The 14901-nt window shown below is 43.2% G+C and overlaps 1 protein-coding gene across 2 annotated transcripts in view; it reads right to left on the bottom strand.

Annotated features, from left to right (window-relative positions):
• RNF10 (ring finger protein 10) overlaps positions 1 to 14220 on the bottom strand; it is a 39375-nt gene extending 25155 nt beyond the window's left edge. For both annotated transcript variants that reach the window (XM_021703585.1, XM_044921212.1), the window contains exons 1-2: positions 13592 to 14220; positions 1515 to 1711 (exon numbers count right to left, since the gene is read on the bottom strand). In XM_021703585.1, the coding sequence (XP_021559260.1) occupies positions 1515 to 1711; positions 13592 to 13748 (354 nt within the window). In that variant the 5' untranslated portion in view covers positions 13749 to 14220. The remainder of the gene's footprint in view (positions 1 to 1514; positions 1712 to 13591) is intronic.
• Between the last annotated feature and the right edge of the window lie 681 nt (positions 14221 to 14901).

A 14901-nucleotide genomic window follows, 5' to 3' on the forward strand; every position in this document is an offset into this window, starting at 1 on the left:
TAATTCAGTAAGCACTTACCTTTGGATTTATTATACAGATGATTCTTGAACAATGCAGGCATTAGGAGCACTGACCCCCTGCACAATCAAAAACCCATGTATGACTGCTGACTCCCAAAAAAACTTAACTGCTAATAACCTACTGTTGACTGGAAGCCTTATCAGTAACATAAACACTCAACACGTGTTTTATGTTATAGGTATTATACACCGTTATTTTTACAATAAAACTAGAGAAAAGGAAATGTTATTAAGAAAATCAAAACAGGGACACCTGGGTGGCTTGGTTGGTTAAGCGTCTGACTCTTGATTTCAGCTCAGGTCATGATCCCAGGGTCATGGGATCAAGCCCCATGTCAGGCTCCATGCTCAGCGTGGAGTCTGCATAAGATTCTCTCTCCGTCTGCCCCTCCTCCTCCTCACACACTCTCTTAATAAATGAAATCTCTTTTTTTTTTTTTAAAGATGTTATTTATTTATTTCAGAGAGAGAGAGAGCAAGAGCAGGAACACAAGCAGGGGGAGTGGGAGAGGGAGAAGCAGGCTTCCCGCAGAGCAGGGAGCCCGATGCGGGGCTCGATCCCAGGACCCTGGGACCATGACCTGAGCCGAAGGCAGACGCTTAACCACTGAGCCACCCAGGCGCCCCTCAATAAATGAAATCTTAAAAAAAAAAAAAAAAAGTCAAAAATACAGTACTGTATTAAAAAAAAAAAAAATCCACATAAGTGGACCCATGCAGTTCAAACCTGTGTTGTTCAAGGGTCAACTGTGTAATCATTTATTGTCTCCCTAAACTAGAATATAAGCTCCTGAGGGACAATATTCCACTCAGTATTGTATTCCAAACTGAATGGTATTTGTTACACAGTAGAGGAGAACTAAATTTTTGGTGAATGAATGAATTCTTTCATAAGTACATTAAATCTGTCTTATTCTATAATGGTTACAAAGTATGGAACATTCAAAAAGAAAGATAATTTAACCAGCCCCTTGCTAATTTAGGTTGTTTCCTAGATTTTTCAACTACCAACAATGTTACAATGAACTCCCTTGTACAAAAGTCTCTACAGACTTATAAAAGGATACCTAAGAAACTCCTAAAATCAGAGTACCTGGGACTAAGGATAGGGCAATCTTGCATTCTGCTAGATACTATAGAGCAAATGTCATTAATTAATTGAAGTCACTTTATTACCTAAATATTCAAGAGGTACCTCTAATTCAGGAGTGATGACAGAAGGACTATACAAAGTAAGGTACCCCAAATTTGCTATAATTTCTCACAATCCAGGACTATGATGTCTTCTTCCTCCAAGGAAATTTTCATAACATTCAAGGGAAGAAAGGAGGCAAAGTTCCAAACCTAGTTAAATCCTCACCTATTCAAGACTGCTTTGGTTATTTACTCTTCCATCTGTTTCTCCCCTCCTCCCCAACTAATGATAAACCGGGGGGGGGGGGGGGGAGAGCTCTTGCTTCTTATTCTAGAAAAACCATTCTTAAATTCCATACCTCATCTCGTCTTCCACCATTAAAAGAAGAGCTAAAGACTTTGCTGCTGCCGCCACCCCTCTGTGGAGGCATCTTGTTAAAAGTTTTGCTTTTCTGTGAATTGGAGCGACGGGACTGGTTGCTAAAATTTTCATTTTTGGGATAGGAAGGTTCACGTTTGCGATTAAAACGCTTGGATCCACTTGAGTTTTTTCCATCTGAAAGCAAGAAATGTGAAGAATTAGTTAAGAAATGATACACAGGGCTCCTGGCCGATCAGCTGGAAGAGCATGCAATGCTTGACCTCGGGGCTGTAGGTTCAAGCATCCCCATCAGGTGGACACTACCTAAAAAAGTAAAATCTTTTAAAAAATAAACAACAGGGGTGCCTGGCTGGCTCAGTGAGAAGAGCCTGCGACTCTTGATCTCAGAGGTTTTTTTTTTTTTTTTAAAGATTTTATTTATTTATATGACAGAGAGACACAGCGAGAGAGGGAACACAAGCAGGGGGAGTGGGAGAGGGAGAAGCAGCCTTCCCGCGGAGCAGGGAGCCCGATGCGGGGCTCGATTCCAGGACCCTGGGACCATGACCTGAGCCGAAGGCAGACGCGTAACGACTGAGCCACCCAGGCGCCCCTTGATCTCAGAGTTTTAAGAAAATAAAATCTTTAAAAATAAAAACAAAGGTAAATAGGGCCTTCCACAACCTCTAAGAAATCTGGGTTTGGACAAGAACTTTGGGCAAGACATCTCATAGTAAGGTGGTTTTTACTTCTGCTTTTTAAAATTTTTTTTAAAGATTTTATTTATTTATTTATTTGAGAGAGAGAGAGAGACAGAGCGCGCAAGCAAGCACGAGCAGGGGGAAAGGGAGAAGCAGACTCCCCACTGAGCAGGGAGCCCAATGCAGGGCTCCATCCCAGGACCCCAGATCATGACCTGAGCCAAAGGCAGGCGCTTAACCAACTGACCCACCCAGGTGTCCCTACTTCTGCTTTTTAAATGACAAAGCCTAAAGGGTCCCTCCTTCAGGAGGGATACAAATGCAGATGAAACTACATAGATTCTTAGATCACAATGTCTCCCTTTTTTACAGGGTTTAACCATTGCTCTTATTAAAGTCTATTTAAATGAAGTGATAGAAAAGGGAACAGCCTGGGGCACCTGCCTGGCTCAGTCCATACAGCACCAACTCTTGACCTCAGGGTCCTAAGTTCTGGAGCCCTACGTTGGGCATGGACCCTACTTCAGAAAAAATTTATATATATACATATTTTTTTGGTATATTTTATATATATATATATATTTTTTTTTTTTTTCAGACAGAGAGACACACAGCAAGAGAGGGAACACAAGCAGGGGGAGTGGGAGAGGAAGAAGCAGGCTTCCCGCTGAACAGAGAGCCCCACGTGGGGTTCAATCCCAGGACCCCGGGATCACAACCTGAGCCGAAGGCAGACGCTCAACGACTGAGCCACCCAGGCGCCCCAAAAGAAATTTTTTTTAACTAAAAAAAAAAAGAAAAAGAGAACAGCCTATCTGTATTAGGGAAAAGTATTTTATCTGGAAGCAGGATAGAAGACATTATTCTCCTTAAATTACTACAACATAGCTAGATTCTATAGTGCAAAGGCTTGACCTAGGCCCTGGCAGGTACATTCAAGAGGCATAAAAGCAAAACAATATTTACATATACACTAGACCTCAAACTGAGAAGCCATTAAATTGACAAAACAAAAGAAGCTGAGTTCTAAGAACATATTAAATCAGCATGAGTCATATCCTTTTAAAAAATATCTCTGGGGCGCCTGGGTGGCTCAGTCAGTTGGGCAGCTGCCTTCGGCTCGGGTCATGATCCTGGGGTCCTGGGATGGAGCCCCGCGTCGGGCTCCCTGCTCTGCGGGAGGCCTGCTTCTCCCTCTCCCTCTGCCTGCCACTCTGCCTACTTGTGCTCTCTCTCTGTGTCAAATAAATAAATTCTTTAAAAATATATATATATTTCTTGGAGCGCCTCGGTGGCTCAGTAAGTTAAATGACCGACTCTTGGTTTCAGCTCAGGTCATGATCTCAGGGTTGTAAGACTGAGCCCTGCGCCAGGCTCCACACTCAGTACAGAGTGTGCCTGAGATTCTCTCTCCTTCTCCCTTTGCCCCTCCCCCTGCTCACACTCTCTACCTCTCTCTAAAATAAAATCTGAAAAAAAATTTTTTTAAACATATTTTTTGCTTTTTTTTATCTCCAGTTGTAAGAATATACGTTCAATTTTGAAATCTGGAAGAATTTAAATTTGCCACTATCCATATACCAACTTACACACAGTGCATAATTTCCTCTCACTCCCCATTTTATACACTTGTCACATCTTCCACAAAATGACATACAAAATATACTGTCTTCTATTACTCCATGAGCATTTTCATGCATCTCTAGTCTTCAAAGCATGATTCATGGCTGCATTGTCTACCATATGCTTATAATAGAATATAACCAATCTCCTACTGCTATATATTTAGGTGGTTTCCAGTTTTTTGCTAGTTAGCATTGCGAGTCGCTTTTATAGAGAACTGTGTGTATGATTATGTCAAATTCTCAGAATGAGGGACGCCTGGGCGGCTCAGAGGGTTAAGCGTCTGCCTTCGGTTCAGGTCATGATCCCAGGGTTCTGGGGTCGAGCCCCGTGGATCCCCAGATGGAGCCTCACATCAGGCTCCCTGCTCAGAGCAGAGTGAGTCTGCTTCTCCCTCTCCCTCTGCCACTCCCCCTGCTTGTGTTCTCTCAGGCTCTGTCAAATAAAATATTAAAAAAAAAAAAATTCTCAAAACGAAATCAGCAGATTAAGTATGATCATTAAAACATTTTATGCAGGGGTGCCTGGGTGGCTCAGTCCTTGGGCATCTGCCTTCGGCTCAGGTCATGATCCCAGGGTCCTGGGATCGAGCCCCACATCGGGCTCCCCGCTCCACAGGAGGCCTGCTTCTCCCTCTCCCACTCCCCCTGTTTGTGTTCCCTCTCTCCCTGTGTCTCTATCAAATAAATAAAATCTTTTAAAAAAAAAACACCTTTTATGCATTCTCAAGTTGCTTTCTAGAGCCATTATACCTACTTATTTATACTCTAACAACACTGTAAAAGAGAAAGTTTAGGTCACTACATTATTGACAATGCAGAATTGAAATAAACTTTGTTAAACTGAAGGGTCAAAATTCCTGCTTTAAATTTTATTTTCTCTGACGAGTAGCAACAAATACTTTTTCAATCTATTGACCATTTGTATTTTGTGTAAAGAGCACTTGTTTGTATTCTTTTCCCCATATTTTCTACTTGGGGGCTGAAGTGCATATTTTGTCCCAAATTGAAAAAAGAATCCTGACAAGACACATTTAAAATGTGCCAAGGTTACCTGGCTTAAAAAAAAAAAAAAAAAAAGGAAAATGAAACCTGAGAACCATATACATCTAAATAACTAAATGTGGAAGAGGTACCCAAATTAGTCTTTGGACAAAAAAAAAACACTACTTTATCTTTCTTGTCCCTTCGCCCATTCCATGTTGTCTTTTTTTTTTTTTTTTAAAGATTTTATTTATTCTTTATTTGAGACAGAGAGAATGAGAGACAGAGAGCATGAGAGGGAGGAGGGTCAGAGGGAGAAGCAGACTCCCTGCCGCGCAAGGAGCCCGATGCGGGACTCGATCCCGGGACTCCAGGATCATGACCTGAGCCGAAGGCAGTCACTCAACCAACTGAGCCACCCAGGCGCCCGTCTTTTTTTTTTTTAATCTCAGAATGAAATTTATTTTTTTAAAGGTTTTATTTGAGAGAGAGAGCATCAGAGAGAGAGAGAGAAAGCAGAGGGGAGGGGCAGAGGGAGAGGGAGAAGCAGACTCCCCACTGAGCAGGGAGCCTGATGTGGGACTCTGTCCCAGCACCCTGGGATCATGACCTAGGCTGAAGGCAGACACTTAACCAACTGAGCCACCCAGGTGCCCCCAGAATAAAATTTATTTTAAAAAAGATTTCCATCCTGTCTTAGATTTGTCTATATTCACTTCATGTTGTCTTATTTCAACATGGAAATCTGACCAAATCAAGCCTGCATACTAATTTAATGGCTTTCACTTAAGCAGAAACTTAGAATGGAAGTTGGGAGACTTCTAATGAATAAACCCATTAGGCTTAGAGGCTCAAACCTTAAGGGGATGGTAGTTTACAAAGCTAAGAGGATTCTGCCATGAGCTTCAGAAACTACAAAGTTTTTCCCCCCAAAATAGCTTAATCCTGTTTATGTTAAAAATATAGAATTCAGGGGCACCTGGGCGGCTCAGTCGGTTAAGCAGCTGCCTTCGGCTCAGGTCATGATCCCAGCTGGTCCTGGAATCGATCCCCGCACTGGGCTCCCTGCTCCTCGGGAAGCCTGCTTCTCCCTCTCCCTCTCCCCCTGCTTGTGTGTCCTCTCTCACTTTGTCTCTGTCAAATAAATAAAATCTTAAAAAAAAAAAAAAAAAGAATACAGGGCGCCTGGGTGGCTCAGTTGGTTAAGCGACTGCCTTCGGCTCAGGTCATGATCCTGGAGTCCCAGGATCGAGTCCCGCATCGGGCTCCCTGCTCAGCGGGGAGTCTGCTTCTCCCTCTGACCCTCCCCCCTTTCGTGTGCTCTCTCTCTCATTCTCTCTCTCAAATAAATAAATAAAATCTTAAAAAAAAAAAAAAAAAGAATACAGAATTCAGGGGCGCCTGGGTGGCTCAGTCGGTTAAGTGTCTGCCTTCGGCTCAGGTCATGATCCCAGGGTCCTGGGACTGAGCCCCACACTGGGCTCCCTGCTTAGCAGGGAGCCTGCTTCTCCCCCTCCCTTTGCTGCTCCTCCTGCTTGTGTTCTCTCTCTGTGTCAAATAAATAAATAAAATCTTTAAAAATATGTATCTATAAATACATATAATTCATAGAAAAATAAAGACACACACACACACACCAAGAAACAGACTCTTAACTAAGGCACACAAACTGATGATGATCAGAGGGGAGGTGGGGAGGGGTGTGAAAGAGGTGAAGGGGATTAAAGAGTACACTTATACCATGATGAACACTGAGTAATGGATACAATTATTGAATCACGATATTGTACACCTGAAACTAATATAACACTGTATGTTAACTATACTGGAATTAAAAGTAAAAACTTAATTAAAAAATTTTTTTCTAGGGACACATATATGTGTGTGTTTGTGTATATATAAATATAACTCATAGAAACAGGTCTGGAGGAGCGCCTGGGTGCTCAGCCGGTTAAGCGTCTGCCTTAGGCTCAAGTCATGATCCCGGGGTCCTGGGATGAGTTCCACATCGGGCTCCCTGCAGAGCAGGGTGCCTGCTTCTCCATCTCCCTCTGCCTGCCCCTCCCCCTGCTTGTGTGCTTTCTCTGACAAATAAATAAAATCTTAAAAAAAAAAAAAAGAAAGAAAGAAACAGGTCTGGAAAGGCAATGCAGCAGGCTGTTAAGACAGTTAACTTCGGGAAATGCAGCTTCACTTTTACCTAACCGAGTCGTTCTCAATCCTGCCAGTTTGAAGGCATCACCCAGATGAGCTTTTAAGGGATTCCTATGCTCAGGCCTCACCCTCTAAGATTCTGACGTAAGTATACAAAAAGTTCTGTATACTTATCGTTTGGGTAATTTTATCTTTTGGGTAATTTTAAAAACTATTAAGTACCTAGAAAAAATTATTTCTAGATAAGATGACCAGCTTATTTTATAGCAGACTAAGTAAATCCAAGATGAAGCATATCCTCAAAGAAAAAAAGGAAACATGAGCTGATAAAATGAGAGTCTGAATTTTGAAAGCAACCACTTCACACTTACTTTGTCACCAACATGGGATAAATGAGTTAATGCCATCCTCTCCAAACCTGACCAAACCACAACCTGGGAGTCGAGCTAACAGTTACGGGAGATGGCAGCAATGCAGAAAGAGAACAGATGGGTCACAGAAACTCTGCCAGGCTAGGTTTACCCCTACCAGTCACCTTTAAATCCCAGGTAGGGAAAGTGACCAGAGTTTAACCTGAAGCTAGAACTTAAGAACTACACTTCTACCTACTACTTCAGTCAGCCACAGTTATTGTCCAACATAGCATCACTGGTAACAGAAAGCGAAGCTTCAGATCTCTTACAAATGTTCTTACCTATGGAGTTGATAATAAGATTTCAAATAAGTAGAAAATTCAGAGGGATAAAATGCAAGCTAACTTTACCATGAAAACAAATGAGGTCTTACGAAAACAGGCATATACGGAAAACATGGATTCCCCAAACCTCATTACCTAAGACAGTTTGGGATGATACTGCATTTGACCCTAATACTTTCAAGACAAGCACCTAACAGTTTGCATAGATTTAGGTAAAGCCAGATTCTACATTTGAACAAGAAAGTTCTATTTTCATTTCTTCACTTATTACCACACAGGCAAGGAAACAGTTTCATCACATTTACAGAACTGCTTTCTGATGGACAGGGAACTGCTCATTTCTAAAACAGGTTACAAAACTGACCACATATGGATCCACAATTTTAGTTGCTAAAATCAACTCCATCTTGTCTTCCACTTGCCTAAGGGTATGAAGTTAGCTATCTAAAGTGAGAGGCTGGCTCTTATCTCTAGACCCAGGCAACAGGCAGCTAAAGATTGAAGGTACAGTCAGGCCTGTGACCCAGAGATAAAATTCAGAGTACTGTTTTTGGGATGTCTTGTAGACAACTTGCCAGTACACACATGTGAATAACGTGGGGATAGAATCTGTCCTCCTTTCTCTGAAAGGAGATAGCAATGAAGTTGATCTGAATCAGATTTTGGAAAGCAGAAAAAAAAGTCAAGTTCCTAGCAGAAACATATTCTCTGCTGCAAGTTTTAAATTCCAAGTGGTGGTTCTCAATCCTGGCTACACAGAAGAATCACTCGCAGAGACTTTTAAAACTGGACGCCAGGGTCCGAGGACCCAATCCAGACCTAAAGAATCAGAAAGAATCCCTAAGTAAGAGCTCCACACATCCCTATTTTTAAAATAGAGCCTCAGGAAATTCTGATGCACAAGCCAGAGCTGAGAACAACTGCCGAGAACTACTGTCAAGACACATTTCAAAATGGACAAGACCATAACATTAGTTAAATGGCTCAAATCCAGAACTCGGGATCACAGAGTCAACAAGAGACTTGGAAACTTAATCCAGTGTCTCAGTTCTTCCACATCTCCCTAACAGAAAAGTCTCTACCAATAACACATCTCAGTCTTTCCCCCCATTTCTAAATTAAAGGCCACAAGTTTTTCAGTTAAATAATTTGGCTTCATCGACATTTCTAGCTTTAGTTCTAACAGGTGGCACAACCTAGAGGTCAGAATACCAGCCAGGAAGTTTCTGCTGCTGATTCATGCTGTAATCACAAGCAAGTTGCTTACCCATCACTCAAGAGTAGTTGACAAGCACCTCTGGAGGGGCAACATAGGGCCTCACTATAGAAACAACTGACAACAAATTGAATCCAGCTGAAATTAGTAATTCTTTTTTTTTTTTTAAGATTTTATTTATTTGACAAAGAAAGACACAGCTAGAAAGGGAACACAAGCAGGGGGAGAGAAGGAGGCTTCCTGCAGAGCAGGGAGCCCAATGTAGGGCTCAATCCCAGGACCCTGGGATCACAACCCGAGCTGAAGGCAGATGCCCAATGACTGAGCCACCCAGGCACCCCTGAAATTAGTAATTCTGAACGAAAGGAAGAGAGCGATGGTATCAAGAATGACACGTGCCAAGGTACCTGCCTGTTAAGTGAATTTATACAAAGGGCAATTTATAAATATTGCCTAGGACTTTTTTTTTAAGATTTTATTTATTTATTTGACAGAGTGCTCGCTTCGGCAGCACATGTATTTATTTGACAGAGACAGAGAACACAAGCAGGGGGAGCGGCAAAGGGAGAGGGAGAATCAGGCTCCCTGCTCAGGACCCTGGGGCTTGATCCCAGGACTCTGGAATCATGACCTGAGCCGAAGGCAGACACTTAACTGACTAAGCCACCCAGGCCCCCCTGCCTAGGACTTCTTAAGAATTCACTTGAGGGGCACCTGCACAGCTCAATCAGTTAAGCATCGAACTCCTGATTTCAGCTCAGGTCATGATCTCAGGGGCATGATCGAGCCGTGCCAGGCATGGAGCCCGCTTAAGATTCTCTCTCTCCTTCTGCCCCTCCCCCCAGCCCTCACTCCTCTCCCTCTCTAAAAAAAAAAAAAAAAGAATTCACTTGAACAAATCACTCTCACCCCCCTCTAAAGCCTTAGTTTTCTTGTCCATGATATGAGGCTTATCCTCTACCATGCCTCCTCATAGGGCCATGAAGATTAAGAGAAAACTTCTATAAACGTCTACCACAGTGGTTGGCACAAAGTTGCCATTATTATTTGGAAGACTATTATTATTAATATATCTAAATCACTCCTGTCAAAAGCACCCCCTAGACTTCCAACAAAGCCATATAAACCAAGGACTCCAGCCAACAGGCCCAGAAATTCTTGTAACTTCTCTAAGTGATTTTTATTAAAGGTTCAAGTCACCTCAATTTTCAAAGCCATCAAAACCTCCAGGTCCATTTACAACTCAGAAGCATTCTTCAAGGCAGATTACCACTAGTAACCTGGCTCCTGGTACCGGAATAAGAGGAAGTATGTCAGGATAGTGCTTCATATCACCAACCTCAAAATAACTGCTTCAAAATACCTGACCTTCCCTTAACCTCCATGGTAGTACCATTCCCCGCCCAGGGGAATGGGGCAAGAGCCTGGTTCTGGGCCAGGGTCCATTGTTTGTCCATAAACTGCTTAGCCTCTCTTGCCTCTTTTTACTTTCTTTGCTTTTTCTAAATGACTTTTCCCAAACCCTAAACCACCTGTCTCCTCTGGGCTATATTCCTGGGCTATTCACTGTTAAAGTGTTCTTAGAATTACATCTTAGTCCTACTGGAACAAAGCTGTAGGAATATATCCAAGAAAAGGAATGTTATGTGCATGTCTGAAGCAACTGCCAAAGCAAAGCAAAGATCAAGTAAATCTCAGGAGCCAAATTTACCTATTTCCTGCGTGCGTGAACTTAAGCCAACTGCAGGAACAAAGACTCAAGTATATTAAACATGTAACTAGGAAGCAAAGGACCATTTCTGACATGCAGTTTAGAACATAGAAGAGGGTCTTTTTCTCACATGAGGTAGGGAAAGGAGAGGAAAGGGGAATTAAATATTTAAATCTGAACAACCCTTGTTCCTGTTACTTTGACAAAAGAAGGCAAGTTATGTATTTTCACCTTACCCTCCCTTTTCTTTCTTCAACCCAGTATTCTGAAACTCAAGAGGTCCTTTCAACAGTTTCCAGCAGAATCTAGTACATGAAGTGTTGGGTCAGCTTCTGAAATACTACAGAAACCTCTCATGGAATTACGCTGAATTTAAGCCTACTGTTTTGTTAGAGCAGCCCTCCAGAATCACTGTATAAGAGGTCCTAAATGATATCTGCCATGGTCTTAGCTAGCTGTAATGTTCTTAAGGTAGCATATGCTACCCTTCAGTTCCACCTTAAAAGTTAGCCAATATCCAGCATTTCCTAAGCCATTTTTAATATCTACTTATTCTGCCTTTGGTCTGTTCCTAAATGCGTGCAGTGGATTATGGCTATCAACTCTGTATTTAGCTACAAATCTATCCTTCCTATTTGCTAAGGGTACATACCAGTAACCAGAAAAGTAGGCACTGGCAATGGCAAACATGCACAAGCTTTCTAACATACTAAACAAAACCTAATGCTACCAGGGGGCACACTGTGTATTTCTTAAAACTTAGCAAAAAATCCTTTACAAGAGGGGCGCCTGGGTGGCTCAGTTGTTAACCGTCTGCCTTCAGCTCAGGTCATGATCCCAGGGTCATGGGATCGACCCCCAGGCTCTCTGCTCAGCGGGAAGCCTGCTTCTCCCTCTCCCACTCCCCCTGCTTGCGTTCCCTCTCACTGTCTCTCTGTCAAATAAATAAATAAAATCTTCAAAAAAAAAAAAAAAATCCTTTACAGGAGTTTTTACTTCCTTCCTCAGAAGCTTTCAATTAAGAAGGTGAACAAGTGTTTTAAGAGCATTTTATAGTATTTGTCATTAAAAAAGCACTTTAGTCAAAACGAACCCAACAATAAATATTATATACAAGTCTATCTGAAACATTAACACTGACAAATATTTTCTTGGTCAAACTACAACAGAATTCTCTATCAACCTCTTGGGTAATCAGAGTTAGTCCTAATAAACATATTCAAAGTCAGGGACAAAATGAGTAAAATGTTTTAAAATACCTCAGTTTTCTTGTTTGGATTGTCACAAACTTTAACTACCGCCTCATTACAGAATAAACTGAAGGCATTTATGGCAAGAGACTCATTATTTTATGTCAGTGGCTTAAAGGGGAGCCCAGAAAAATCAGTTGACAATTCAGATAGCTAGAAAATCACCATCTTTAACTTTATATCTGGGAATAGAGTGCAAAAGTAGTTATTTATCAACTACCCTGAAAAATATTCAGACCACACTAAACCAGCAGTTCCAACACTGGCCAAGAGCGCTGACTACCCTCTATCTCTAGAGGGATCTGTGATAAAGCTACACATGTGCAAAACTCCCAAATTAATCTACATAATACTGCCCGAGAAAGTCCACACTAATCCCTGCTTAGATATTTAAAGCATTCATTTATTATCAAGACAACTACCCTCCACCTGGAATTCTATAACCAATTTCTAGAAGTACTCAGCATTCCAGGTAAACAAGTTTGCTATATCCAATAGATTAATTCTGAACAAGTCAGCCTTACAGTTGTTTTTTTCTTTTTGTTTTTAAGCCTTATAGTTTTTAAATCTTAAAAAGTTTTAAACTGGACCTCCACATTTGGGGACTTCAAATGTTCACCTGTCTGCCACACATCTCCGCTTCCACTGAAAACATCTTCCTATTACTGCTAATATAATCACAGCACAAAATAGCAGAGATTTGTACATAGGCTTTGAAGTAAGAAGGAGAATATTCAATTCCAGACTCTGCCAACGCCTAAACTCCTGGCCTCTCGGCTTTTTCCTTCTTTAGAAATGAACAATTCCACCTTACTGGATAGGTTATAACTGGAGTACAGATAACAGAAGTATAAACCTAGCCCACTCCCTGGCACATGGTAAGCCCTCAATAAATGGTAGCTACCATCACCATAATGGTCATAATACTGAGAGGCATGACTACAAAATTGACAAAATATTCCCTGTGAAAGGACTCTAACCTACCACAGGGAAATAGGCATGATGTGTATTTGGTGCATAATAGGTGTCAGGTATTCTTCTAAGCTCTTAGTTGATTTGCTTCCTAAGTTAATTTATTTAATTCTTATTATCTCCACATTTACAGAAAAAGAAATTCGAAGGCTCAAGGTCTGGCAGATCTAAAAAGACTGAATCAGAGCCCATGCTCTTAACCACTACTCCACAGTGAACAAAGCCATTCGAGGACGAGTCCTCTTCAACAGAGGGATGGATCTGGGACCAGGTTATTAAATATGAAATTGGAGTTTGAAAAATCCTTGGGCCCCACCCTCCCCTGTTTAAACTTGAACACTACCCAATGCTAATTCAACATTAAAGGGTAGCACAACTTGGTGGTTTAGGAGCTTGGACTGGTGAGTCAGACAAACCAGGTCTTAAGGCGGGCCGTGAGGCACATACTGGCTGGATGACCTTACCTTTTCTGAACCTCAGTTTCCTCATCCGCAAAATGGGGATAAGAATAGCACCTACTTCACCAATCTGTTTCGAGTATTAATGCAAGGTTAATGCAAGGATTCACGTAAACCACTCTGCACAGTGCTCATTAAGTGTTAATTTTTAAATAATGGGAACCACGGAAAAATGGGAGAAAGGTAGGAAACGACAGTAGAAAAAGGAGCTGTCCCTGGGTGACCCAGCAGACACCAGAGCGAGGATCCTCCCCAGCCTCCGGGGCAGTCGCACCCCCTCCCGCCCAGCCCCGTGGGAGCCCGCCCTTACCGCTCTTGGGTTTAGACTCGCCGGCCGGCCCCGCCGACGCGGAGCGGGGCGGCTGTTGCCCTTTGCTGCTGCCCGAAGAGGCGGAGGAGCTGCTGGAGCCGCTGTTCTTGTCCATGTCGGAAGCGGTGGCGGCGGCGCTGGGGGAGCTCTGCGGCATCAACGGGGGCCTCGGCGGCGGCGGCGGTCGGAGCGGAGCGGGCGCGGCGGGGACCCAGGCTCATGGCGTTCGGGGCCGGCGGGGGTCGGCGGCGGCAGCGGTTCTCGGCCTTCATGGCGACATTTTTCCCTGTTTCCTTCTTCAGCTTCTCAAACTGGAAAGAGAAGCGGCGGGTGGGGCTGTGGAGCCCGGCGGCGGCGGCGGCGGTGGTGAGAGAGAAGAAGGAGGAGGCCGGGGCTCGGAGGTCCGGGCCGGGCCTGGCGGGGCGGAGGCTGCGGGGGAAGGGGAGGCGAGGGAGGGTGCGCGAGCCCCGCCGGCCGGCCGGACACGCTCTCCCGCCGCGGGGCAGCGGAGAGGGCTGGCTGTCTTGGTGTCGGGGACAGGTGTCTCCGACACAGCGACCGACACTCGCCTCTAGGCCGAGGCCGAGGTGCTCCGGGAATGGCGACGAGTCGCCAAACAGCATCTCGAAGAACCCGGATGGACTATATATATAGTGGCCATGTGAGAGTGCCGCCCTCTGGGAAATGTAGTTTTCTATCTACATCCGGTCCCAGTGGTTCTCGGCGCCCCCCACCCCCTCACCAACACGCCAGCCTTTGAAAGGATGATGGGACTTGTAGTTCAGATTTTATTTTTAGTACGCTAATAATGTGCATAATAATATAATATGCACCACTACTAATAACGGATCCAAACATTGGAATACCTGTGGAATCCGTTTACGTATTGCTTAATTTATAGTTCTTATTCTAGTATTAATATCAATTTATTTATGGCTCTTATTCTATCTCCCAATAATAATAAGGGCAAAAATAATGACAAAACCCTACATTTAATATCACTTTACAGCACTTCGTCATACAGAACTTCATTTCATTGTTAACAGTCATTTATTAATATAAGCCATTGTCAGGGCACCTGGGTGGCTCAGTGGGTTAAGCATCCAACTCTTGCTTTCAGCCCAGATCATGATTTCAGGGTCAGGAGATGGAGCCCCGCCTCAGGCTCCTGGCTTACAGAGCCTGCTTAAGATTCTCTCTCTCCCTCTCACTCTGCCCCTCCCCTCCCCCACTTGCATGTGCATGCTCTCTCTCAAGAAAAAATATATATGTCATTGTTTTTTTTTTTTTAAAGATTTTATTTATTTATT

The sequence above is a fragment of the Neomonachus schauinslandi genome, chromosome 14 (genome assembly GCF_002201575.2).
Source record: "Neomonachus schauinslandi chromosome 14, ASM220157v2, whole genome shotgun sequence".
Classification (NCBI taxonomy): Eukaryota; Metazoa; Chordata; class Mammalia; order Carnivora; family Phocidae; genus Neomonachus; species Neomonachus schauinslandi.